The sequence below is a fragment of the Sorex fumeus genome, unplaced genomic scaffold (genome assembly GCF_029834395.1).
Source record: "Sorex fumeus unplaced genomic scaffold, SorFum_2.1 ptg000086l, whole genome shotgun sequence".
Taxonomy (NCBI): domain Eukaryota; kingdom Metazoa; phylum Chordata; class Mammalia; order Eulipotyphla; family Soricidae; genus Sorex; species Sorex fumeus.
In genome coordinates, this window is record NW_026606143.1 from 26692501 (window position 1) to 26719966 (window position 27466).

At 44.3% G+C, this 27466-nt stretch overlaps 1 protein-coding gene across 1 annotated transcript in view; it reads right to left on the reverse strand.

Moving 5' to 3' along the window:
* The window catches only part of POLA1 (DNA polymerase alpha 1, catalytic subunit), a 341043-nt gene that overhangs the window by 108738 nt on the left and 204839 nt on the right, over positions 1–27466 (reverse strand). The window contains exon 35 of the mRNA XM_056131121.1: positions 10167–10283. Coding sequence (XP_055987096.1) covers positions 10167–10283 — 117 coding nt within the window. The remainder of the gene's footprint in view (positions 1–10166; positions 10284–27466) is intronic.

Sequence of the window (27466 nt, forward strand, 5' to 3'; positions counted from 1 at the left end):
GCGTCCTGGTTTTAATCTGCTTTGAGATCCCTTGAAGGGCCCTGAAAACCCACCTCATTTCTTCTGTGTCCCATCAGTCACAGCTGCCGCCACACGCTGTGCCTGTGTAAGATGCATATCCAGCTCCTTGGGGTTTCACGCCTGATGCTGCTGGGCTGGAGCTACTCAACGCTCTAAGTCCAGGGGGCGGCAAACCAGGTACCCGGGACATTGGGGAGGCCCTGTGCACAGTGAGATGTTCGGCAGCATTCCTGGCCTCAACCACTAGATGCCAGTGGCACTCACCACTCACCGCTGCCCAGGATTTGTGACAAGCAGAGTCTGCCCGGGGGATGGTGGGGACCAGAACCGCACCAAGTGTCACGGTTCTGGTCTCCGGACAGTGCCTCGGATTCCTATCACGGCTTTCCTGACTGGGGAGATGCCCCATCCTACCACCAAGGCCAGCTCCTTCTCTGCTAGGGCATCAGAGTGTGGGCAGTCATATGTCCTTTCCTTCTTCCCCTGGGCACAGGCTGTAGGAGGCAGCTGTCTTCTGCCATCTCTGTGGACCAGCACTGACCACCATGGGGGATTAGCAACTCGGTACAAAATATTTAATATCTGTCCCTGTTTAAGACCAGAGCTTAATAAGTAATGAATTAGTTGATGTTGATCATTGAATTAGTTATTGAATTAGTTAATGTTGATCAGTGAGTCGCCTCACAGACGATGGCTTATATTTCTGTGGCCCAGTCTTACCGTTCCCACACTGAGTCAAGCAAGGCCCCGCATTGGCGAGGATGGTTATTCTTCCACAGGGCCTACTGTCCAAACTATAGTCAAACAATATGAACTTGAACAACTCGTTTCTTGGGGCAGAATGATGAAAGAAAGCAACTTCTAGGGGCTGGAGCGATAGTATAGCAGGTGGGGCATTTGCCTTGCATGCTGCTGACCCAGGTTCAATTTCCAGCATCCCATATGGTCCCCCGAGCACCGCCAGGAATAATTCCTCAGTGCAGAGCCAGGAGTAACCTCTGAGCATCGCTAGGTGTGACCCAAAAAGCAAAAGAAAAAAAAAAAGAAAGCACCTTTTTAAATGTGTGCTGCTGAAAACAGCAGTTCGTCAAAGGGGACAGAATCCAGGATTGCTCAATGTGAGGCCCAAAATAGCTCTATCCCATGACACCATCAGAACTTGATCAGCAAGGTCAGAATAAGCTAGAATCAAATACCTGTAGAACACCTGTGGGGCATCTGACACAGGGGTACTGATTCAGAGCAGTGGTCCTCTTCCATCCACTGGTATGCCCAGGTAAACGCTTCAACATGTTCATCAATATTTTGGGAAAAAGAGATTTGCTGAACTGAAAAGGCTGGGAATCTGACTGATCCAGGACCCCAAAATCTCTACAATGGGATGATGATGGGCCGAGCACAGCAGGGGGAGAATTTGTGGGCTTTACCGGAAGGTGTCTGGCTGATCTCCAATACACAAGTTACCCATCCTCTTTGCTTACAAAAGTCCTATTGTGACTAATTACTTTTTGGGGTTGTTTTTTGGGTCACGCCTAGCTGTTGTCAGCTTTTACTCCTGCCAGGGCTCAGCAGAACATATGTGGTGCTAGGGAATCGAACCACAGGACAGCCTAATGCAAGACAAGCACCTGACCTCACTGTACTATCCCTCTAGTCCCCGGGAGACTAATTTCTTAGCATAGGATGAATGCTGAGCAGGAACACTGAGTGAGACTTCAAGGAAGGCTATTCAAGACTCAGCGCTGTAGGGTGGTGAACTCTTTGTGCAGCTCCCCAGGACCATGCTGTCACCTTGCGGGTGGAAACCTGGCACCATCGAGACACTATCAAGCCATTAAAGCAATTCTGGAGAGCCCATGCCTGGATTTCCATCACGTGATAAAGAATGAAGGGGATCACGCAGAGGCAGAAGGATAAAGACAGGATGATCTCACTCAGCTGTAGTAGAGAGGGAACAAATCAAGGGTATGGACAGTGACAATCAATAACAAGTCCTGGGTACTGGATTCTAGACCCAAGAGTGCCAAGCTTGAGCAGAGGGGGTGGGGCACTGATTAGGATGACAGGAAGTTAACATGGAAACATAGGCGATGAAGAAGAGAGGTAACAGGAGGCACCAAAAACCACAGCCGTAGATCAGATACTGGGGTTTGGTGGAGAGGAAGGTCAGACAGAAGTGACACAGGGATGGGGTAGGGGAGGGTCATGAGCGCTTCGGTGGCAGCGCTGTGTAGTAACTTTGTACAGCAATGCCAGAAACTTAAACACCAACATAACCCTAGGACTGAAATTATTAGACTTTTAAAAAAGAATGAGATGGGGAAGAGGTGGGAGGGTGGGCAGGGAAGAAGGTAGTGAGGTAGAGAATGAATTGCTGAGTTTTTCAACTACTATTAGTCGAAACGGAGAAAGAATGGAGAAAGGATCTTGGCAGGTCAGTTAAGATGAGCACAAACTGGATTAGCGCAGGGCTGCAATCCGGTGACAGTGTCCTCATGAAACAGAGACATGCAGGTAAAGGGTGGCCAGTGGCCTTACAGAGGCAGATATTGAAATAAAGCATCTATAAGCCAAGGAGCCCCAAGACTGATCACTCCTTCAAGAGGCCGACAAAGCTCTTCTCCTACACATTTCACATGAATAATGGAGCTGCTGACACCTGAATTTCAGACTTCCAAAACTTTAAGACCAAAAAATGTATGTGTTTAAGCCACCCAGTCTGTGGAACATTGTTCTGGTGGCCCCAGGAAACCAATACCCTCTTAACGGAATCTGACGCTTTGGCCTAAATAAACCACTGGAATCTCAAAAGTCAGATGAGCTATTTTTCAGCAATTACATACACTCCGTCCCCCGTGCATTTTAGTACACAGATATGATCAGAAATGAAATACTATAAATATGAATGCCAAGAAAGTAAAAAATATGACCTTAAACAGACTTCCTAAATATTCACTGCCTAGAACAGTTGGCAGTGACAGGCTCATTTTGCTCCATATGAGCTCTAGTAAGGACACCTGAAGTACTGGATGCATTTTGGTTACTTTATGAGGACACAAACTTTATGGGGGGGGAGGTAACTGCTCTGCAAGTGAAACACTGGAGAAGTGGTTGAAGACCCAGTAATATTGGGTTAAGCAAGAACTACTTTCACATAGCTAAGAGGCTCTCAATCAAACAGGTGGAGGGTAGGTATGACATAACTGCTCACCATAGTTGGTAATAGAGGAAGGGTCAGTATAAGCCGGCTTAATACCATTAAGGCAAACAAGAACCAATGACTAAACCCCAGAATATGCCAAATGAAAGACCTAGCTAGTCAATGAAAAATACATGTGTAAAGAATACTGACAAAAGCAACCCAAATATCCATCGAGAGGACCGGATAAACAGACAGTCATCAGTCAACTCAGTGGACTAGTGTTTTGCCACAACAGGAATGAAGTGGTGACATACAGGACATCAATGAGCTTCAGATGAATGATGTTCACTGAAAGAAGCCAGACATACGAGTTATGTGCTGGAGGATTTGCGTTATATAAAATAACCAGAATAGGTAAAATATAAAATATCCAAAGGAGGTAAAATCAGAGTCAGAAAGCAGATCAGTGGCTTATAGGGAGCAGAAGGAGGAGAAATAGGGAGTGACTACTTAATGAGCATGCGGATTTTATTTTTGGGGGGGTGTGGGGGTAACATGATGAAAATGTCAGGTGGTAGTCATACAGTACTGTGAAGGTACCAAATGCCACTGCAATTTTCACTATAAAATGGTTAGTTTTGTGATGCAAATTTCATGACAACAACAACAACAAAAAGGGACGAGAAAAGGTATATTGAACTGCAAGTCTAGCATCTGCTTTGCAGTATGGAGTATTTAGCATGCTGAATTCAAACACAATAGAGAACTCTAACGGACCCTGGTAAAACTCAGTCTCCAATGGCAAGTAACCAATGACTAGGTACAGATGCCCAAGACTTTCGGTCCCAGTTGTAATGTTCTCTTCCTACACAACTCAGGAACGAGGCCTTACCTTAGAAGCCACACCTATTTTCCTCCTCTCATCTTCTGCAGAGATAAGGCACTGTGCAGGCAGCTAGCTCAGTAACATCATCACTACCCCTAATCTACACATCCAATCCACAAATGAGTTGGCCGCAGTCACTAGGAAACTGTGTCTTACGATAAGCCCTAGTTGAGTATCTGTTCCGTACGGTACACAGACCCTATAGAAAAGATCTGAAGAACTTCCCAGGGGAAGAAATACTAGTGGACTCCAAAAATAGGACTAGAAGTCATTTTCCTGCATTCCTCATAAGCAGCCTTCAAAAAATGTATTTAGGGGACCAGTGACACCACAGTTCAGTGACAGCACTTGCAACCGAAGTATTCTCAAGTACCACAACTGAGGTATGTGACCCCAACAAGTGCTGCAGTCAAGTGTGTGAGCCTTGGTCATTGCAACAACAAGAACAACAAAGGGAAGGGAGAGAAAGGAAAAGACAAAAATTTTAGACACAGAGAGGGGCTGTGCATGGGTCAAGGCGCATGCCTTGAAAGCAGCTGCCCCTGACTCAATCCCTGGCACTGCATGATCCCCCAAGCATAGCTGGATGCAGCCCTAGAGGTCACTGAGCACCACCAGGGTGGCCCAGGTAATCAGCACAGGCCCAAGCACTAAACGTCTAGCTGAGTTGGTTGACAATCCTCAAGGGAACCTCCTGAGAACCACTCCAGCCTCACACTGCATAATTTATAACATTTTCCTACCAAGGTCCCAGGAATTACATGCAGACCTCTCCACCTTCACATCCAGAGTGGAAATGCCAGAAACTGAAGTTGAACTTAGTTTGAAACTTTTTTTTTGCTTTTTGGGTCACACCCGGCGACGCTCAGGGGTTACTCCTGGCTCTGCACTCAGGAATTACTCCTGGCGGTGGTTGGAGGACCATATGGGATGCTGGGAATCGAACCTGGGTTGACTGCATGCAAGGCAAATGCCCTACCCGCTGTACTATCGCTCCAGCCCCTTAGTTTGGAACTCTAACTGAAAAATGGAAGACATAAAAGTTTTGTATTTGGTGAACTGCATTATAGGAATGCCCACAGTCATACAGAGTGGGCAGTCAGGGGGCCAGAGAGATAGTAAAGTGGTAGGAGACTTGCCTTGCGAGCCTCTGACCTTGGTTCAATCCCCAAGTGCAGAGCCAGGAGTAAGCCCTGAGCACTGCCAGTGTAGCCCCCAAAGGGCAGGGAGATAGTGGCTGGAACCCAAGTTTTACACACGGGAGTCCCAGGTTTGATCTGCAACACCACCATCAGTCCCCTAAGCAACTGCTAGGACAGATCCCTGAGCTGGGAGTAGCCATTAAAACATGATCTAAAACCAACTAACCAACCCAAACAAAAAGAACAAAGTCAAAATCATGCCCTTATATAGAAAGTTAAATCTTTATTACCACCCTGAAAAAAAGGGTTGCATTCATTTAGGAAATTACTCATATACAAAGTTTATATTCCACTATTTATTTGCGCTTCCAATGTACACACAGAAAAGTTTTTAATGAGCAGCAATTTGCATATTCTCAAAGTCCCATGAACTTAAAAAATAAAACTTGCTACTGTTTCTAAGTATCTGAGCAAAGAGTTATCCTAAGAATTCCAGGACCAAAACTGACCCAACTTCCTCTTATATATAACTTGGGCGGCATAGGCAGAGGAAGAATGAATATCTATAGGCCAAATTAATTCTGAAACATCCCCAACTGCAACTCGGGTCTAGCCAAGAGATATTTATCAAGAGAGTGCACCAGCAGTCAGATGCAAGACTGATACCAGCAAACCTGAACAACCTACTTCAGGCCCCCACTAGCCCAGTGCCTTAGTCCAAACATTTACAAATGCCTCTTTTTTTGTGATGGGTAACATTAAAAATAGTTTTTAAATTGGGGTTTAGGTATTTAGGTAAGATGGCTTAGTTAACCAAGGTTAACTTACTTATGCTTTTTTGGGGGTGGTGGAGGTGGTGGTGGTGGGTTTGTTTTGGGGCCAAACCTGGTGGCACTCAGGACTGCATTCAAGGATTACTTCTGGCAGGGCTTAGGAGGACCACACGGCATGCCTGGGTGAGCCACGTGCAAGGCAAATGCACTGCCCGCTGGACTATCACTCCTGCCCCAACCTGCTTGGTTTTAGTGAACAAGGCCGCTGCCTCTTCCCCGCCATCGAAGTGCTCCAGTCCCACCTCCGCTGGCTCTGTGGCATGTCTCGTTTACATCCTCCCCTCTTGGTAATCTCAGTTTTGCATTCAAAGGCCAAGAATTTGTCATTAGCTAGTGTCTGTTTCCATGATAGCAATTTCATGTAATGTGTGTCATTTCACACTAGCTTTAGTAAGGAAATGCCCTATTCGTGGGCATGACCCTAGTCCCTAACCCAGGGCCTAGGCTATTGTAGGCATTCAATCAATAGTAATTAATAAAGTGGTGTGTGAGCAACAGGAGGCGGCCGAGAAATTAAGAAGCAGATGAGCATAATCCTGGACAAGCCTGTGGTGATCACGCTCTGCCCATGGTGCCACTGATGTGATACCTTCCTCTGAATGAGCTCTGGCAAGTTGCAGATATTTCCTCCTACGAAAACAGTCTATGAACCTATATACACTGAACTAAGAAATTATATCCTCAATTCTTCACTATTAGACAACCAGTGTATTCCATTGCTGTAGCACTGTCTTCCTGTTGTTCATCGATTTGTTCGAGCCAGCACCAGTAATGTCTCACAACAAATTGTGACACTTGTTACTGTGTTTGGCATATCAAACACGTCATGGGGAGCTTTCCAGGCTTTGCCTTGTGGGCGAGATACTTTCGGTAGCTTGCCAGGCTCTCCGAGAGGGGCAGAGGAATCGAACCTGGCTCGGCCAGGCCGGCCGCATGCAAGGCAGACGCCCTACCCGCTATGCTATCGCTCCAACCCACCTACTGACTCAAAATGCAGAATCCTAAGGCTATCCCGAGAGGGCTAAGGGTGGCATCACCAACCAGGCCTGACCCCGCCTGCAATTCCCAAAGGGCAGTGTCTGGAGCAGGCCTGTGACCTGAGGTGATAACTAGCATCCCTCATTAAGAGGTGGAGCACTGATCACCTCGATCACCTGATAAATGCCTGCTGAAACATGCCTTCTGGAGAAGGACAAGCTATGAAGGGAAAAAAGAAACGAGTGACTTTGAAAACATGTTGGATCCCTCATTAAAGGAATAACTGTTTCTTTTTTCAGAGCTGGACTCTAGGGCCTCACCTATGTGGGGCAAATACTCAAGGACCCAGCTTGAGCCACATGCCTGGGCCCATGAATAATGACGAATAAAAGAAAACTGGGCATATTAAACTATTACCAGCCACCTGTACTCGGAACTTAATGACCAACCAGGCGTAAGCTTTCCTTTCATGATCTCTTACCAAGAATGAGATCAGAAAACTGGCTGACTTTCTAGGAAGTCGTTTGGTTTTCATTGATAGTGCAATCATTGAATGTGTAAAGAGTTCGCAAAGGCAACGTTTCAGGAAGCAAGATGGTTCTTCTACCTTCACAACGGGGGTGATGAGTTTCACGGAGTACATGGACTTCTGCTCTCTTTCGGTACCCACTGATGCAAGTCTTGGGATGTAACTGACGTAAACTATGACAGTTAACTCGCACTATGTGTTTCATATATATATATATATATATATATATATATATATATATATATATGTAGCACTGTCCTCCCATTGTTCATCGATTTTGCTCAAGCGGGCCCAGTAACGTCTCCATTGTGAGACTTGTTACTGTGTTTGGCATATCAAATGAACTATATTCCACTTTGCTAATGACCAAAGATACAAAATTAGGTAAGGGACATTTAATTGGTTAAAAAAAGAAATTAACGACGATGCGTCAATGCTGCAAAGGTTATGGGAAAAGTGGAATACTAGTGCAGTCATCAAGTACTGGCTATAGTAGAAGTTGGATAAAGCCATAAAAAAAAGAAGTCTGGCAAGTCTGGCAGTATGGCGAGGCAAATCGGGCTCCAGTGCATTAACGTGCTGCAGACATGCAGGGGTATGCACTGTGGAGAATTCAAGCTGGGATGTGGTTCAGTAGCAGAGATTTGATTTGTATGTGTGAGGCTTGAGTCTGACCCCCCGGCACTGCCCAAAATAACATTTATCCCGGAGCAGGAGAGATAGGACAGGGGGTTGATCCCAGGCACCACAAAGTTGCCCAAACATTGCCAAACACATGATGCAGGACTCTGGAACACCCTGGGATGGCCCGGGGAATGCCCAGCCCTATAGGCCTGACTGGCCACAACATACTGGGACTCCCCACAAATAAAATGGGGACTCGACAGAGTTCATAGGATAGGGCACTTGCCTTCCATATATGGCCAGCCTGGGTTCTATCCCCAGCACCCTGTAGGGCCCTCAAGTCTTGCCAGGAGTGAACCATGAGCAGAGCCAGGAGTAAGCCCCAAGCACTGCCAGGTGTAGTGCAAAGACCAAACCAAACAAAAATGGGAAAAAGCATCACTGAAGAGGGCAATTAAATAATAACAAATTCACTTTAAGCAGCAGAAAAATCCATTCAAAGTTTCCAGTAAAGTAGCCTAAAATGCTTACTAATGAATGGTTAAACTTGCATTTAATTTTTTTCTTTGTCTTTTTGATTACAGGGTTAATGCCCACTGGTATTTGGGAAACGCTCCTGTGCTCAGGGGCCCAGATGGGGGTCAGGACTCAAACCCAGGGTCTCACGCATACAAAGCACCTGCTCTAGTGCGGAGTTCTATCCCTGATTCTGCGCTTAAAAAACTTACAAAATCATATTCTATACTCTCATTACAACTGCCACCACATATAAATACAAAACTGAGGGAAGACACAGCAACGGTAGTGGCCATTTGTAGGCCCCAACTTCTGGGGAAACCGTCATCGGTCATCTTGGAATTGAAACAGGAAACTAATAGGATTTGGAATTAAAAATTATATTCCTTAGGGCCAGAGTCAATAGTACAGCAGCAGCTCGCCTTGCATACAGCTGACTGGAGTTCTGGCCCCAGTACCCCATATGGTCCCCCTGAGCCCACCAGGAGTGACCCCTGAGCAAAAAGCCAGAAGTAAGCCCTGTGCACAGCCAGATGCGGCGCTCAAATCAAAAACATTTTCCTTAAACCAGCTGGTGATCAAGCCTTTTCTACGGAAAGATCTGAAGCCCGTATTTGGTTACAGAAGCCTGCCCTTGCATTAAAACATGCAATCAGTAACAGGTTCTTTATGTAGCCTTGTTTGTCCCCTAGTCACGCTGCAGTACACGTGCTCAACGCTGACTGACCCAGGCTGTGCTACAGGAACGGGGTCACGGAACATCGTGTGCACAGAAAACCTTCAACCATTCTCCCCACCAATGTCTGGGAAATGTGGCTGAGGTGAAGGATGCTCAGAAGTGGGTAAATCAGGTGAGAGGGGCCAACTGGAAGGCCATGGATGAAAACCAGACTTTTGGTGGTGAAAATCACATAGCACATACAGATGGTGAGTTATAAAGATCGCCACGGAAATCCGTGTGTCATAAACGAATGTGCTTCAACATGGAAGAAGGCGGGAATGGCAGGGAAGGTGTTTTAATGACCAGGCAGGTCTTTCCACGCCATGAGCTCACCAGGTTCCAACCCTCCAGTATCCACCAAAGTAAAGCTTCAAAATTACTCCACTATGCTGCTGCTTAGATATTAGCAAGCCCACAAAATCAAACAAACCCTGGAGGTTACAGGTTTGAAAGGTTTTCCTTACAAAAGGAGAACTTGTCAGCTCCTAAGGGAACAGCGGTTTCCACAGAGACTGGCATCTCTTCCCTGTAATCACAAAGTGGCACCGAGACATCTGAGTCACCCCTAGGAGAACTAGGCAGTTTCCCCTTTCCATATAAATGCAGCCTTGCGATGAAATGCCTAAATGATTTGGAAGTCTACATGAAAAAACACATGTGGTGTAGGGTGTTGACACAGGGGAGATAGCAAATCTACCTCCCAGAGCTATGGGCCGGACCGGCACAGCCTTTCACCCCCTCCGACACCCTATAGAGCGTAGCTGGGGCCATTACCTCTGGTCGCAGCGTGGCTTTCATGCAGACCTGGCAGAGAGGGCCATATCGGGAGAACTGGATGGGGAGGTGGCGAGTTCGGTGGCGGCAAGTCGGCTCCTCGCAAATCAACCAGCCCTGGAAGACAAACAAGACAGAGAATACCTTAGTCCCATCCTCGCCACCGACAAATAGATTCATCCCCTGGCTTTCATTACCGAGACTCAATTCTTTCAAGCCCTCCCTGGAGATTGTGAAGTAACTCTATACCTTTCATTCCAGACAGACGGGTCTGATCTAGAAGCTCACACTTAAAAAGTTCAGAAACGTGGGGCTAGAGAGTACAGGGATTAGTGTTTGCTCTGCATGCGGCCGACCCAGGTTCAATTCCTGGTACCCCATATGGTCCTCTGAATTCTACCAGGAGTGATCCCTGAGAACAGAGCCAGGTGTGGCCTCCAAATGGTTAGGAAACTCATCAAGTTAAAAAAAGTTACATGCGAGGGGGCTGGAGTGATAGCACAGCAGGTAGGGCGTTTGCCTTGCACGCAGCCGACCCAGGTTCGATTCCCAGCATCCCATATGGTCCCCTGAGCACCGCCAGGGATAATTCCTGAGTGCAGAGCCAGGAGTGATCCCTGTGCATCGCCGGGTGTGACCCAAAAAGCAAAAAAAAAAAAAAGTTACACGCGATATTATTTCCTTTGCTTTCCTTTTCCTGTTTTTGGACCACATTTGTGGTGCTCAAAGGTTACTGCCAGCTTGGTCCTTGGGTAAAATGTGGCAACGGAAACTAAATTTGGGCCTCCAGCATTGCCATTAACTTCCTTTTCTTAAGCTTACACATGGAAATCAAACTAATGGGTTTTTGTGATTTGATAAAGAAGATTCCCGAAGACTAGAAGGTAGAAATGAAGGACTTTCCAATGGCGCAGAGACTACTGGCTCAATTTTCTCCTCTACAAAATGGGCACAATGGTACTTGAAAGCATTGCAAAGGGTCTAACACATCTAGAGCAGCGGTCTTCATCTGTCAGTCTAAGGAACACTGCTGGTCCACAGGTGGAGAGAGAATGGAAATCAGGGGTCTGTCACAGTGTTCTAACTTCTGGACGGGTATACAGACAGGTGTAGAAAATGACTGAAGAACACTGCTCTACAGTGTTCAACACTGAACCCCTTAAGATGTGTAAGCAGTTATTTCCTTTAAAATGAAAACAGACGCTGTTACACTCATTCTCTGGAGGCAACAACTGGTTGCCAGATTTTCAAGGGCATCAACTGACTTTTTTCCCCCTCATGGTTTGCAATCGCCACTGCCCACCTTTTAGAGGTCCTAACTCACCATTGCTTTAGTTCTCCTTGGTTGCTCTTGGCTGAATTTTCTAGTAGTGGTGATAGCTAGCTATCTGTCATCTTTTTTTTTTCTTTTTGGGTCACACTTGGCGATGCAAAGGGGTTACTCCTGCTCCTGGCTCTTGCACTCAGGAATCATCCCTGGTGGTGCTCGGGGGACCATATGGGATGCTGGGAATCGAACCCAGGTCGGCAAGGCAAAAGCACTACCTGCTGTGCTATGGCTCCAGCCCCTCTGCCTGTTATCTTAAAGTGGCCTTGTGCCTGTTACAAATCCTGGTCTGTTAAACAAGACAAGATTTCACAAATGGATGTGAGGAAAACTCAAGCCTGCCCACAAAGGCACTGGCATTCTACGTGGATGGCCACAGGGCAACCCAGGGGAGACCCTGGGGCTCCTGGCATGGCATTCCCACTCGAAACAAAGAGGGACCCAACTGTCTTTGGGTCTTGTGAGTGTTCTGCGAGGTGGAGTTTCTGGAATGGTCTTAAGAGTAAGTTGACATGTGGTAGAGGCAGATGGCAAGAGAGAGCACTCAGGTGGCAAGAATATGCGCAAAAGAACAAGGGTGAGAGAGCGCTCAGCTGTGGTACCAGGAAGGGACCAAGGAACCCTGCTTCTAGATGCAGCGACAAGGCGGTCTCTTTCCTGGGGTTGTAGCAGAGAGCGCTGTGTGGTGGTGTCAGGGACGCTGATCTGCCGCTAAGAAGTGGCCCATACAACAAGCCCACCAAACCGACTCTCCAGCTCTGGCTCCATGGTATTTCATGTAATTCTGGGACTGAACTCAAGGTCCACTAGGCCGGAGCAACAGCTCAGCAGGCAGAGAATATGTCTTGCCTGGAGCTGACCCTGGTTCCGTTGCAGTGTGACCAGGTCCCCTGAGCTCAGCCAGGTGTACCCCTGGCCTAAACCACAGGGCCATTTGATGGCAGGGCCCGAGTAGCACTACTGGTGAACTGCTCAGTTCCCAGGCCAACAATTGCTCAGGGGCTTCCGAGCACTGCTTGGGAGACTCCTGAAGCCTGGCCAAATAAAACCATGGAACAAGGACTGGAGAGATAATACGGAGGCTAGGGCTATGCCCAACCTGCGGTGAAGCCCTGCTGGAGCCGCATTCCTGTTACCCGGTCTCCAGAGTGGCGCTACGATGGCTAAGGTAATCTCTGGGATGCACAGCCTAAGCTGCACATCCTCAAACCCTTGTGTTAAACTTCCAGTCCTGTTGGACAAGAACCACCAAGAGGGGCCTCCGGGCCTCCTGAGCACTATTTGGGAGCCCCCACAAAGATCATGGGGCAAAATTCCTACATACAGTCCCCAAAAGTTACAAACTAAATGAGGAAGCTTGTTCTATGTAAAGAATCCGAGCTGTACAGCAGGTCTTCCTGGAAGGAGCACACATGGCAAGGGGCCGGTGTGACCGTGGACGAAGGAGAGCGGGTACCCACAGCACAAGGCCGGGGACCAGCACATAATGCAGCAGGGGCCCAACACTGGATCCCAGGGCTGCCTCCTGCATTTTCTCGATTTGAAGACCCATTTTCATTCAGGTTTTTAGATTTCCGAAACAGACACATTCACAACTGCCCCATACGTTTAATCCCACTCTTATGTTTCCATCTGCCAAACCATTGCATTTGGCTCCCAAGTGGATGGCCTCCCAGAATGAAAGGAACAAGAAATGTGGGTTCTTTCATGCCAGTTCAGTGTTGAAATTTGTCCGCTGGAGGGGAGGGCACTGTAGCAGTTCAGGGGGAGCAGTAGCTGAAAGTGCAATTGGGAGGAGGGGGTGCTGAGTGAATTTTTTCTTTCCTGAAAAGGCCAATAAGCGTGGGAATATCTGGTTTTGCCTTCCTGGGCAAGGGCAGCATGGCAGAATGGGGATGGCCATTGAGAAGGCATTCAATTTAAGAAGATAGGTCATACATGGCCTACTGCTCATTCCCTTTTCAGGAGGGAAAATCACCTGGTGTCCCCCGGAAATCTACTTTAAAAAATAATTTATTTAGGCATAGTGATTTACATAGTTATTCATACATGCATTTCAGATATGCCTTCTTTAAGCAAATGAAGTGTCTGCCAGGCGCCAAAGGCAACCAACTGTCCCCCTACCTCCTGGAGCTCCTGGGGAACAGCATTGCTCACTTAAGGAAACTCAAAACTGGAAGAAGTCAGCACTATTCACAACAGCCAGAATCTGGAAACAACCTGAGTGCGGAGAACTGATGAGTGCAGAATGAACCTACTGTATATCTACTCGGTGGAATACTATGCAGTCATTAGGAAAGAATGAAGTCATGAAATCTGGAGGGACATGGAGAGTATCATGCTGAGTGAAATGAGTCAAGAGGGAGAGCGACATAGAATGATTGCGCTCATTTGTGAAATATAATAAATATTGTGAGACTAATATGCAAGGACAACAGAAATGAGGACTAGGAGGACTGTTCCATGGTTGGAAGTTTGCCACAACTTGGCGGGGGGGGGGGGGCAGTAAGGACCGTTACGACAATGATAGCTGGAAATGATCATTCTGGACATGAACTGTGTGCTTAGTGTAGGTAAAGGAATACACATAACCTTTCAGTCCCTGTATTACAAAGTATAATGTCCAAAGGGGTGGGGGAAGAGAGTGTTTCTGCCATAGAGGCAGGTTGGGGCGGGGGGTGGTGGTAAGAGGGAAACTGGGGAAACCAGTGGTGGGAAATATCTAATGGTGAAGGGACAGGTGTTAGAACACTGTATGGCTGAAACCCAGTCATGAACTACTTTGGAACTGTATCTCACGGTGATCCAATTTTTAATAAACTGGAAGGTGTTTCTGGTGTCAGGCAATCAAGCATGGTAATAAATAAAACAACAGAATCAAGAGTGGTATGGTGCTGGGGGTATATGTTCTCCTGAGGACTGAACCTGGGGCTCCTGCACGCCAAGCATTGAGCCAGCTCTGCGACCCTAGCCAGTGACATAAGGCTGGTATTTGAGGCTTCACCCACCTTAAATATATGTCTCAGTTAACGCTGCAAGCCCAGTTATAATGTCCGATTCTAAACACGATAAAAATATAAGCAAGCAAACCGGTAGCTAGTCTGAGACAAGACATGATTAAATGTCAGAGCACAAGCTGGAATTGCAAATTCCTTCTTAATTTCTTCAACCCTAATGTTAAAAAGCTGAGGTTCTCAGCCAAAGCTTTTGAAACCCGATTCCATCAATGTATTCCCACTTCATGACTCATGAGGTAAGCTGCCAGCCAGGGTGAAGCTGAATTGTCACCTCACCTGTTTCTAAAGCAAACACTAAACTCTAGCTCTGACAGAGGCACTAACTAAATGTCCTTTCAAATCATATAGAAAACAGATAATATAATTTGTCTAGACTTCCTACCAGTTATAATTAACATTAAAGAGGTCTTTTCTTTTTTGTCACCTCTCTATTCAGTACTTATTTGGGTTTGTTTGTACTTACTATCTGCTAATCTCCCTTTACAAATGACAACAATAACTAGTGCTATTATGCATGGAAATTAAACATGCTGATAACTGTGTGAAGGGAACTGGGGCTGAAAAAATATTACAAGCCTGTAACTCTATGCCTCTTGTTTTATTTTGGTAATTAAGCTTGTGGTTGTGGGGTATTTTAAACAAAACTCTACTATGGGAGAAATAGGCCCTAATCATATTCACTATAAGCTTAGCTTCCATTCAATTTTGTCAAGTACATTTTAGTTAACCCTTTGTTCACCCAATGAGTCTGAACTAGACTAAGTCTACCACTCAAGGACTATCCGGCTTCTTAAAAAGATGAATATGCCAGGATCCTAAAAATATTTCAGGATTAGGCAAACCGTGAAAGACCTCATGGTGAATCCTGTAATTTGATTGAAATCAAACAAATAAAAATACTAATATTAGACAAATTCACTTTGGCAGTATCACTCACAGGAATGAAAGTAAACTCATTTCCATCCACCATGTTGGAAAATAACATGCAGCCCAAAGTAAAGCTGCCAAGTGTGTGAAATACAATAATTTAAGAGTTTTTTGGAAGTCCAACCCAATTTAAGAGTTTTGTTGGAAGTCCAACCTATAAAAAGGCTTGGGGTTTAATAAAAACGACTCTAGAAGAAATGTCTGCTATGCATATAGATATGCTAGTTTATTATGCAATGCCCCATGTAAACACCCCCAAAAAACAGGAATAAGGTCATTAAGTTTTCAGATGCCCACAGCTTAACTACACATCTATACAGGAAAGGTAAAATCAGACTGTCCCAGAGCAAAACAAGCCTTCACCGAAACATGCAAAGATCTATCATCTGTTGCCTTAGGCTGAGCATCACTAATTCCTTGAAATCATTGTGTACGAAACTGTGTCAAGTGCTGATTGGTTCTGATTGCTAAATTATATTTTGGAGGCCTTAACTAAAATGGTTTCTGTCTGCACTTGCTAAAAAGGGATCGATTTCCTCTTGTAACTGAGGCGTTCCTGGCAGTTGCACCTTAAACACAAACTCCTATTCATTTGTGTACACTCGTATTTTTAGGAGAATGCATACACAGAATACATAGGAGGGCCTTCGAAAATCTGCTGAATAAACGAATAGAAGCAATGAAATGAAAACCTACAAGAATAAGTCAGGAAAATACTAAGGGAAGGATCTAAAATCCATAGTTCTCATGCCTTTGACTCAGATCGATGGTGGGTCCTTCTTATTTCTACCAGTCACAAAGTCTGTCCATTGACCTTTTCTTGAGTCCCACCACCACCAACTTTGTCCCAACCTGGTCTCCCAACCTCTTTCTTTCCCACACCCAATGTGAAGACTTAGCTAATTATCGTTTCTCAAGGGCACTCAACTAAAATTCATCATGTGCCTTCCATAGTGTATAGTAAAAGACCATGCTTTGGTCTGGCTTTCACACTGTTGCTTCCATCTGAATCTCCTTTTCTCCCCAACCTCTTACACAAATTCTTTGGTCCATTCTTTTGTCTTCACCTGATTTTTGCTCATTCTGTCAACCTTCTGTCTACAAATGCCCATGCCTTTAGCTTTATTTCCATTTCTCACCAGTGCAATGTCCTCAACTTCCAAGGGCTTCTCCCTCTACTCCAGTTGTCACCCAACACATGATACTACTTTTCACAAGCCCCGAACCACCGTATTCTAGTCCCCATCCAATACACACAACTGGAGGCTTAGACTCCTGGTTTGAGGTTGGTAGTCTCCTCCAGCAACTCGAACACAGAGGTTCACATTTGCTCAAGGATTCAGAGTTGAGATCATGAAGAAGTACACAGAACCACAATGGCCTGCAACCAGTAAGAGCACAGGGCTACTTCTCAGCATGACTGCACGGGGCTACTACTGTGTGCTCAACATCTGTCAAATTGCATGCTTCCCCTAAGAAAGTGATACTGGACTGGAAGCTCAAGATGGTAGAACCGACAGGCAGAGACAAAGAGGTGGCCTTGCTTTAGCTGGGGGGATTCCAAAAACTTTTGAAGAGACAACACCAAGCACTGCTGTAGTGATGCATGTTTTAGTTTAAAACGTTAACGGCATTCCAGAGGTGCAGTGGCAGGTGAAGGGAGGAGTATGCCAACACACCCTACCATCTTTCAAAAATGGCCATTAATGACTCCCCAAACTGCATGCACTTTGAGAAGGTCAGATACTTAATCCACTCAAAACCATTTGTAAATGTTTCGGGGTTCCCTTGCAGTCAGTTTTCTGTCATAGAATCATCCCCAGTGTAAAATGGGTCTTCTTATAGACAGTGCACAGTATGGGCCCACAGCTGCTTTTGAAGAATGACATGTTGTGATTTAGAATTTCCAGAAATATAAAAAAAAAACCAAATTGCTTTCTGACCCACATTTGCACCCAAAACTGGGAGAAAATTTTCCTAAGATCTCCAGGGGGAAGTTTTAACAAGAACATAATTTTGCTTTTAAAGTTAATTTTTTTACACTGTAGCATGCTGGCATGTCAAAGAGTGATTATTAAGTCTCAGAGAGGTGCCAGGGTAGGAGATGAAAGAGCAAATCAGGAAAAATACACATATAAACTATTCACTGAAGTTAATACCAAAAAATATTTTAACAAAATTATCAAAGAAAAGAAATGGAAGGTGCCTCGTTGGTCAATGTAAGCACTTTAAATATTATTGAAATTGATTTTTAAAAGTAAGGCATCTCTTTAAATGAACAGTCACATGTCATTTCGTCCAAGTTATTTGAAACTTATTGATCTGATCATTTGTGCAGGGATGAGACTCCACCATCAGTTTGCTGAAAGGATAATGGGGCACTCCCATCTGATATGATAGGTTAAGATGCAAACAGTGGTCTTCATTTAAACATACCGAAGAGCACCGCAAGTGGACAGATTCCAACCTCAGTGATTGTATATTACATGATAAATTAGCGAGTTGTTCTGCTGTGCCTCCCATCAAATTCAATACCACAACCTTGTTATTTTAATTTGCAATCAGAGGTTGAGCATTGCAGGATGTACCTAAGGTATATTAAAGAGCCCAAATGCAAGCCATCTTCTACTGTACTGTGAAGAGAGAAAGCCAACAATTACCAGCAATTTTATTCTACCTCATAGGACAATACTAGAATGGTTCAAATTGTCTACATGCAAGCAACCGAAGAAAATAAACTTAAAATGGCTTTATATGGAAAAAGACATGGGGGGGGAGTTCAATGGAGGTCATGTGGCATCTGATGTGGGCAGCTAAAAGTCTTCCTTAGTGTATCCAAATCTATTCTACAAATTAGTCTCCCCGTTCATCCTACTCAAAAGCAAGGGATGTTCTTATGTTTTATAGGTCACAACTAAGTACACGGTACCTTGTGCTTCAAGCATAATTTTGCTTTGTCTGTCAACTGTCAACAAAGCACAAAGGGCACAAGCAACCTTTTGTGCTATGGAGTGTGGATGTTACACATATAACAACATACAAATAGTAAGAAACAAGATTTCACAGCTGCCCTTCACTTTGGATGGAAAAAACCAAACCAGATTCCTCTTCATATTCCATTAATTTCTTTCTATTATGCACATTTCCATAAAAGAACTCACCTCCCCCATATGCAAAGCTACAAGTGACTTGGGGAGGTGCTCTTCCAACAGCAATGAATGTCCAATTCCAACATGGCTACAAAGGGAAGTCAGCTAAGGCGTACCATTATTTCAACAAGGAAAAGGAAGAAACGACTGAGTAGAATGAGATGGTAAACTGGCTACTCTGGTGCTTATATTAATATTTTAGTGACAGAGCCGCTAAGAAAATTGTTCATTACTTCCACCAGCACCCCTGCCTTTCAAGTCTTCAGCCTTCAAAAACATCACTTTAGTTATGTACACAGGCTAACAAAGAAACTTCAAAAGCAAACTCAAGGGTTAGTTTTATCGATATGTACACAGAAAAAAGACTGGAAGGAAACACTCTAAAATGATGCCACTGGTTTTCTCCAGGCGGTTTCTTCTGTCTCCATGTTCTTTATATTTCCTACAGCAAGCACCTATCACCTCTACAATCCGAAAACTCTAATGGGTGCTAAGACAGATTTGTTTATAGCTTTAGGTCTACTTGAAGGACATCTGAAAAATATCTTGAGCTCTATATTGTGTTCGTTGTTGCTGACAATAATTTTCCAGAGCAAGTTCTTCTGGCACATAAGAAAGACAACTTTTTCTTAGAATTTCTTTTTGGTTAAGTCATTCAGAAATCTCAAAAATAGCTCAGCTTAGGCACATAAGCAGTTCTCAAAAAGTGTGGGGCAAGCCAGCATTAAGGATGGTAGAATCATTAATTAAATGAAACCTCTCACTTAAACACACCCTTCCACAGAGTATGATTTGAATACTATTTTTTAAGATGCTGGATCTCTGAAGGTAGCTAATAAATCAGCCCGAGAGGAGCTTTGATTCCCAGGGGCCCTTCCCACCTTTTACTCAGTGTCCACAAAGATCAGCTCAGATATCCAGGGCAGAAATCAAAAATAAAACACTCCATCAGAAGGGCCTGTTTAAGAACCTTATCACCAGCAGAATATTTTTTTCTGGCTCAAGTCTAGCTAAAAGTGATTCGTATTGTTTCTTTGTAGGCTAGTATTTATTGGTATGGGCTAATGTGATGGGGCCTGAACAACAAACGTTGAGAGTGAACTATCTCTGTATTTGCCTCAAAGGGCAAGTTAAAACCAGAATGGGGTTTAAACCATCACCAGGCAATGTTTGTTCATTTAACTTTAATTATTTTCTCCTTGAAAATAGTTCTAATGAAACTGAATATCTTTCATGGTTTCGAAGGGCTGTCTGAATAGTCTGTAAACAGAACTAAGGGTAGACAAGAGATCTGGCCGCGCCAGGGGGTTGCTAGGTGATGCAGAATGTAAACCCACAAACTTGTTAAGGTTTGCTTTGCTTTCATGCCACTTTCACACACTCTCAAAAGTTTTGAGAACTGATTTTTTCAGGTGGCCATTAAAAAAAAAGACCCCCCCCCTCCTTCTGAAAATTACTCCTTTTCCCCAGTAATCTGCCAGATTCAGAGAAATGAAATCCATCAGACCTTTTGGCTGTAACCTGGGAAACTTTTGGCTCCACAGGCCTGCAGATCATTTCATGAATGCTGGTCTGTGGATTTCTGAATTTCAAAAACAAACAAACAAAAAAACCAAAAAGAGAAAAACACCACAAACCCCGATGTTGCCAGTATTTTATTATTAAGCTTTGACTCAAATTCAGTTTTCTTCCGGGGCAGGGGGCGGGGGGAAAATGGGATCAGTTTGGAGAATCTGGAGCACAAAACCCCACGTCCACTGGCAAATACGTTGGCATCGATGATGATGACTGTGACAAACCTTTCGTTTAGCCACTCCTGCCCCCACCACGTCGCGCTGCCCATGAGGTTTCGACCTCCCACCCCCTCCCCCCAACTCCGTTTTAAGTAGCTGATCAGAGATTGTCCAGTAAGAGCACTTTATTAGATCATCAGCCAGAGGGGTTCACAAGTACCAAGAGCAATGGGCTCAAATGCGGCACATCAGTTTTAATAGACCAGGGGCTACTAGTAAACTGCAGATACTGCTGAGAACTTTCCATGCACTGAACTCTTGAAAAAGCACCGTCTCTCCAGCTTAAATGCAGCTGCCTCTTTCAATGCCGCAAATGGGTAAATTTGACAAAAAAGCCACCATTAAGACTACATGAAAGGCTCAAGACAACATCCTTTCAATGCTTTGTACTTCAGTAATCAGATGTACTTACTCACCCCCTCCCCCAAACCCGATCAAGAACTATTTCTGAATGGTAGGAAATAATTCCACTTTGTACATCTTTTAGTTAATCAAGACTTTCTATTCAGCAATTTGACCTTTTGTTCAAAACAGGATTATCAGTTTTTTCGCCAGTTACCAAGGGCGACTCGCATGGTGAACATAATTGCAATAATTTGCAAAACACCATGGCAACCCACATTACAACTAGGTAAATACTGGGCTTTTGTGCTACATTGTTATTTTCAGAGATGCTGAAGTCAAAGAACGAATGACAAATGAACACAAAATTTATATTTGCTTTGTCTCAAAAGAGAAGAAAATTGATAACAAGAATTGGGGGGAAACCGACTACAGCTGTAATTTCTAACTTGATTAATTAGGATGGTAACAGTCCTTAACAGTATATTCAACAAACAGCCCTGACTTTTCTCTCCACCCACCTCTCTCTACCACTACCACTATCCCCCCCACCCCAGACAAATTTTTTCAGCTTGGAGAACAAACATCCCCCATTTGCTCTTTTCTTCAACTTAATGGAATCCTTAATTGCAGAATATTGTTCTCCTGCTCTTCACGGCGATGGAAATGGAGAGAAAGGAGAGTGCCAGGCCGGACAGGGAGCCAGTCATTACCCTGGCCTCCTTTGGACACCCCAAGCCCAATGATGAGACGGCATTTTTCTGGTATCAGCAGCTGTTTCGTGGCAGACAATAAAGTAAAAACTCTTTAGCTTTGCAGAAAAGCCCCTTCTTTCCTCTTGGCAAGACAAGGTAAGTCTACTTGCCGAGATGAAGTTTCTTCATTTAAATGCCAGAATGAAAGATGCAACAATAATGGTAATTTTTTAACAACCATTACAGTTTTCGCCTGTGAAGAAATCGTTAACTGTGGCTCTGTCCCTCAAAGCTGCTGAAATGCATGTGTTTGCTATTTGAGGCAGATGGGGGACCAGTATCATCAATGTGCTGAAAGCCACTTTATACTCCGAGAGAGCCCAATTCAGCAAACAATCAAGAACTACAAACTCTCAAATTTAAACCAAAATCAAACCCGCATTTCTAGTAGCTAAACATGACCTCACAAATAGAGTTACCGCTTTTTCCTGATCCTGAATAGGATGCACAGAAAAGTTATGGCAAGATCGGTTTATGCAGGTATGACAAGTCTGGGTCTTTTTCATAGGGAAGGGACGGTTTCTCACCGTCTCCCCCCCCCCCGCCCCCACCTCCCTGCCTTAGAGGCACACATTCTGCGACACTACTTAGCTTTGGGGAAAGTGATGGATGTTTATTTTTATTTCATGTTAAAAACGCACTATTTGTGGATGAGGATGAAATCAGACACCCAGGACGGATTGCCGAAGAGCTTGAGAAAGAAAGGGCGGCAGAAGCTCCGCGCGCACAGCTCAGGGCGCTCCCCCCTCGGCAGCCCGCTAACCAGGCAGCGCGAACTGAGTCTCACAGATCATCTATGGCTCTCCCCAACTTTTAAGACAGCCAATGAAACTGATTCCCACAACAGATCTGTTCGTATTGTGTCAGGAAACTCCCAGGCGGAAGGCTGGGATTCGCCTTAAAGAAAGCACAATAGACCCTTGCTCAGAATATGCAGAATTACAGATCCTGTGATGTCTCCCGGAGGAGTAGATAGCAAAACGAATGTGCCACTTGAACTCCTTCTCAGTCAGTGACACTGGCCGTGGATGCTTGAAAAATGTATTTTGTCATTTTCTTTTTTTTTTGGGGGGGGGGGGCTTAGGAACACTCTGTATTTACCTGCTTTTAAGCAGATTCTTTGGTAAATTCTTAAAAGTTGAGAGGAAACTTATCCTTGAATGTCAAATGATAGTGCTGAACAAGTCTTTGGGACTTTTTCATCAAAAAGAATTGACCCAAGATTATAAAGTGGACCTAAAAATCCCCATGGCACTTGAACTTCTTTAAGAAACCCTTGTATAGAAATGAAATACGTTTGAATCCATCTGGAATTTCTCCACTTTACTTGGTACTCCAGCTCCTTCTAACCCAACCATTTTTTTTTTTTGGTGGCTTCTGTCCCAGTTTTTTTTTCTTTTTCTTTTCTCCTGGCTCCCTCATTTCCAGCCTCCTAACAGGACAAGAATGCTTCACTTCTGTGCAACATCCAACATCTTTTAATACCAATAAATCACCCAAGCCCTTAAATAAGGACTGGTAAATACCTTTGCAAACGCACTGCAGTCCATGTGCAACTCCATCCCCTTGACCCACAGGGGATCAAAGCCGGCACTCAGTGTGAAACTTACCTGCTATCCCTTCCTGGCTCTAATATTTTTACCTCTGGATTCACCAGGGGGAGAGTTCCCCTAAGAGTGCTGGGCACACCCTAACAGTATCAGATTCAGCCAGGTGTGGGGTAAGGCTGCGAATTTGCTTCAGTAAGTTTCCAGGTGCTCTTGCTGCTCCTGCATCTGGGGCCCACGGTTTGAGAAACACCAGTTAGGGATATAAAATGGGCACGAGGACTGAAAAAAACCTCCCCCAGTGATTCGAATGTGCAAATGATTTGGCGAAAGCACTTGTGCGTATTAGCTCTCCTCTCCCATTCAAAGAGACCTCCTGGATTATGTCCCGAAGAATAAACTTTGATTTTGTTCGATTTAAAAGAGCTGACCAGTTATTACAAGGCTTACATTATGTATGTGGGTTCGTAACATTTTTCTTTAGGAAACCAAACAAAGAATCTTATTCGAAACAACAAGAGAGATCCTACAATATGAAGTGTGCTTCACTAAGGAACACAGAATTAGAGAACTGGTGAAAACGGCGTCTATGAAAGCAAGTACAATTCCATTCTCTACTTGGTTAAGTGATGTGACATATGTTTGAACTGCAACTTTTTAAGTTGGAAGGGACTTCAGTGCTCTAGTCTAATCCTTCAGCTTCTATCTGAAGAAAATGAGGGCCAGGGGAAACGAAACACTTTGTATAGAGTCAGGCAATTAGCTAAGGGGCCACCTGGCGCTCTCAAATTCTCATCCCAGCTCTGTGCACTCTACACCTACTCGGCTGAAAGCAGCCTGTGGCTGCAAGTGGGTCCTGAAAACTTGAACCGTGTAAGTTCAAATGAAATGTGTTGCAAGCGGAAAATCCACAGCACGTTTGGAAGACTTAGTTTAAAACCGAGAACATGAAAATTGTATTGGTATCTTTAATTTCTTAGTAGATAAGCTGTTTTGAGTATATTGGGTTCCATGAAATTGGTTGTTATGAGGAACTGCCTTTTCCTTTTGTCAACTCTGCAGTGCCACTGATGAAACTCCCGGGCCTCATATATGCAAGGCAAGTGTCAAGCCACTGTCCCTGCCCCCTCTTTCCTTGTTTTTAAAAACAGATGAGGGCTGGAGAGATAGTAGAGCACAGAGCCAAGATTAAGCCTTGAGCACAGCAGGGGGTGGGCCTAAAATAAAAAACAAACCAAAAAAAATACAAATGAATTGCCTTATGATCCAGTAATCTCACTTCTCTGTAAACATCTTCCCTCAAATAATGAAAATATAAAAGTGGGAGGTGACATCACAAGGATAGCTCAAGGGGCTAGAACACAGGCCTGGCAAGACAGGGGCCTAGCTTGATCCCCGGCAGTTCATGGGCCCCCACTAGGCCCCAGGCACCACCGCAGGCTGTGGCCTAAAAAAATACAACAAAAAGATACAAGTGCAAGTATATGCTATCCTGAATTTTGCTTTTTTCTTCCCTTTAAAAGTAGGGGAAATTATACTTGATCACTACATTAAGACGTGGAATGTTCTTTTGAAGACCTACACAGAATTGTTTTGTACCATTTTACTAACTCAGTGACTCTTCTTCTGGTCAATAATTATTTTTGTGGTCTCTTACTCTAATCAATTATGCTGCCAGAATACCATTATACGGTACATCCAATTTGGAATGGCCGAGCCAAATGGTATAGTCATTTAAAATTTTGGCAGATGCCAACAAACTACATTCTAGTAAACTAGGTGGGTGTTAACCGACCAACAGAGAGTGTAAGGACCTCCTTCCCTATGCCCTTGTCTATACTATGTGTTATCTGATTTTTGGATTACTGATACTCTGACAGATGAAAGATGGTCTTTACTTGGATATCTGAAATTGAGAGAACTGGAACATCAGGAACTATGTGTGATAACTACTGAGCATTTATTCCTTTCCGAATTGTCTGTTCGATATTCCCTTCTCTACTCTCTTGATGGTCTTTACTTCATGATCTGCCATAGCACTTTTCTGGATGGGGTGGGGGTTGAGGGACACATCTGGCAGTGCTCAGGGATTACTCCCAGCTCTGTGCTCAGGGATCGCTCCTGGTGGCCTTGGGGGACCATATGTGGTGTCAGGGATAGAACATGGGTCAGCCATGCAAGCAAGTGCCTTCCCCACTGTACTATCTCTACAGTCCTGCAAACACCCTTTGCATGTGACAGAAATTAGTTCCCTATTACATGGATTGCACACATTTTCCTGATCATCTTTGCTTCCCTGCTTCCTTTTGTGAAAGAAACTAGCTCTTCCGTGACATGGACTGGCTATATGTTTCCCTGGATCATTGTTTGCTTTGTTTTCTTTTGGTTTTATGATATACCTGGTAGTCTGGGGGGCCTATTCTCAGCTCGGAGTTCAGGAGTCGCTCCTGAAGGAGCTTGGAGGAACGGAATGGTGCTGGGGACTGGGGACTGAGCCAAGATTGCATATAAAGCCTGCAGTCAGGCTGGGAGCTGTCTCCCTGCCTGCCCACCGCACCTTTGACTTTACAGTGTGCATGTGTGTGAGTCTACATGCCCAGTAAAGACTGTTATTTAAAAAAAAATTGTAGTCAAAGTTTGCCCAACTCCAAGATTATTTAAGATATCTGTTACATTTGGTTCACAGTCTAAGTTTTTTTTTTTTTTGGTCAACCTGGAGTTTGTTTTAGGGTAGGAAGAAAGGAAAAAAAAACTTGGGGCTGGAGTGATAGCACAAGTGGGTAGGGCATTTGCTTTGCATGCAATCGACCCGGGTTCGATTCCCAGCATCCCATATGGTCTCCTGAGCATCCCCAGGAGTAATTCCTGAGTGAAGAGCCAGGAGTAACCCCTGTGCATTGCCGGCTGTGACCCAAAAAGCAAAACACAACACAAAACAAACAAACAAAAAAACTCAACTATAAATTTTCCTGAGGACTATTCCCTACAGACATGAACTACTCCTTCCTATAATACTATCTACAACTTTCTCTATCAGCCACAATAAAATCAACAGAGCACCAAATGAAGTATCATGAACTCATAATTGTTTCATCACTGACAAGACATTTGTTTTTGGTGAAAATTTCCTCTTTTTCAAATTGAAGCTTTAAATTTATGGATAAACTTTGAGAATAACCCTAACATCTTAGAGCAATCCTGGTCAGGAGTAGAGTACACGCCTCCATTTCCTCAAGTTTGCTTTAAAGACCTTTACTAGCATTTTATTTATTGCTCGAGTGGGCCCAGTAACGTCTCCATTGGAGACTTTGTTGTTACTGTGTTTGGCATATCGAATACTCTCGGTAGCTTGCCGGGCTCTCCAAGAGGGGCGGAGGAATCGAACTCGGGTCGGCCATGTTGGCCGCTTGTAAGGCGAACGCCCTACTGCTGTGCTATCGCTCCAGCCCATTTATTTATTAATTTATTTATTAATTTTCCATTTATTTATTAATTTTTGTTTTAGGGTCACACATGGCAATGCTCAAGGGCCACTTCTGATGGTACTCAGGGGACCAGGAGGTTCTGGGGGCTCAAACCTGGGCCTCAAATCCTTGCCCTTTCTCTCTGGCTCTTTCTCTAGCATTTTAAAGTCTTCACATGTATAGTTACAGATATTTAGCACATACCCTGTCAAATTGGTACCTAAATATTCCATCATTTTAGACACACTACTGTAAATGGCATATAGTCCATTATATTTTCCAACTGATGGTTGTTTGGACAGATCAACTTACTGGGTCTAATGATGTTTTTACTTTTTGGTTTTGAGACAACACCTGGCAGTGCTCAGAAAGCTATTCCTGGTTTGTTCACTGCTTGGGGATTACTCCCAGCAAGGATCAGTTCTAGGAATCCAACACAGGGCTCCTGTATGTGAAGCATATACTCTAACTTGCTAAACAATCTCCCTGGCCCAGTAAGCTACTGGGCTTACATATTATTTTTCCACCCAGTGACCTTATAAAATTCATTTTTCTCTCTCATAGACCTGAGTTGATTTCATTTTTTTCTTTTCCCCTGGGATCTGAAAGTAATAATGATGTTCTCCTTTCCCTTTCAATTTTTTTTTTGCTTTTTGGGTTACACCCAGAGATGTACAGGGGTTACTCCTGGCTCTGGACTCAGGCATTACTCATGGCGGTGCTAGGGGGACCATATGGGATGCTAGGAATTGAACCCGGTTTGCCGCAAGCAGGGCAAATGCCCTACCTGCTGTGCTATCATCTATCCAGGCCCCTCCCTTTTAATTCTTATATAACATTTTTCTTACCTAATTTCAACAGCTAAAAAAATTTTAAAGTTGATACCATCAACATTTCAATTAAATTGCCTCAAGTATCATATTTTTCAAAAATTTAGGGCTGTGAACCCCAAAACTAAGCCACTGCAGGATCTGTCAGT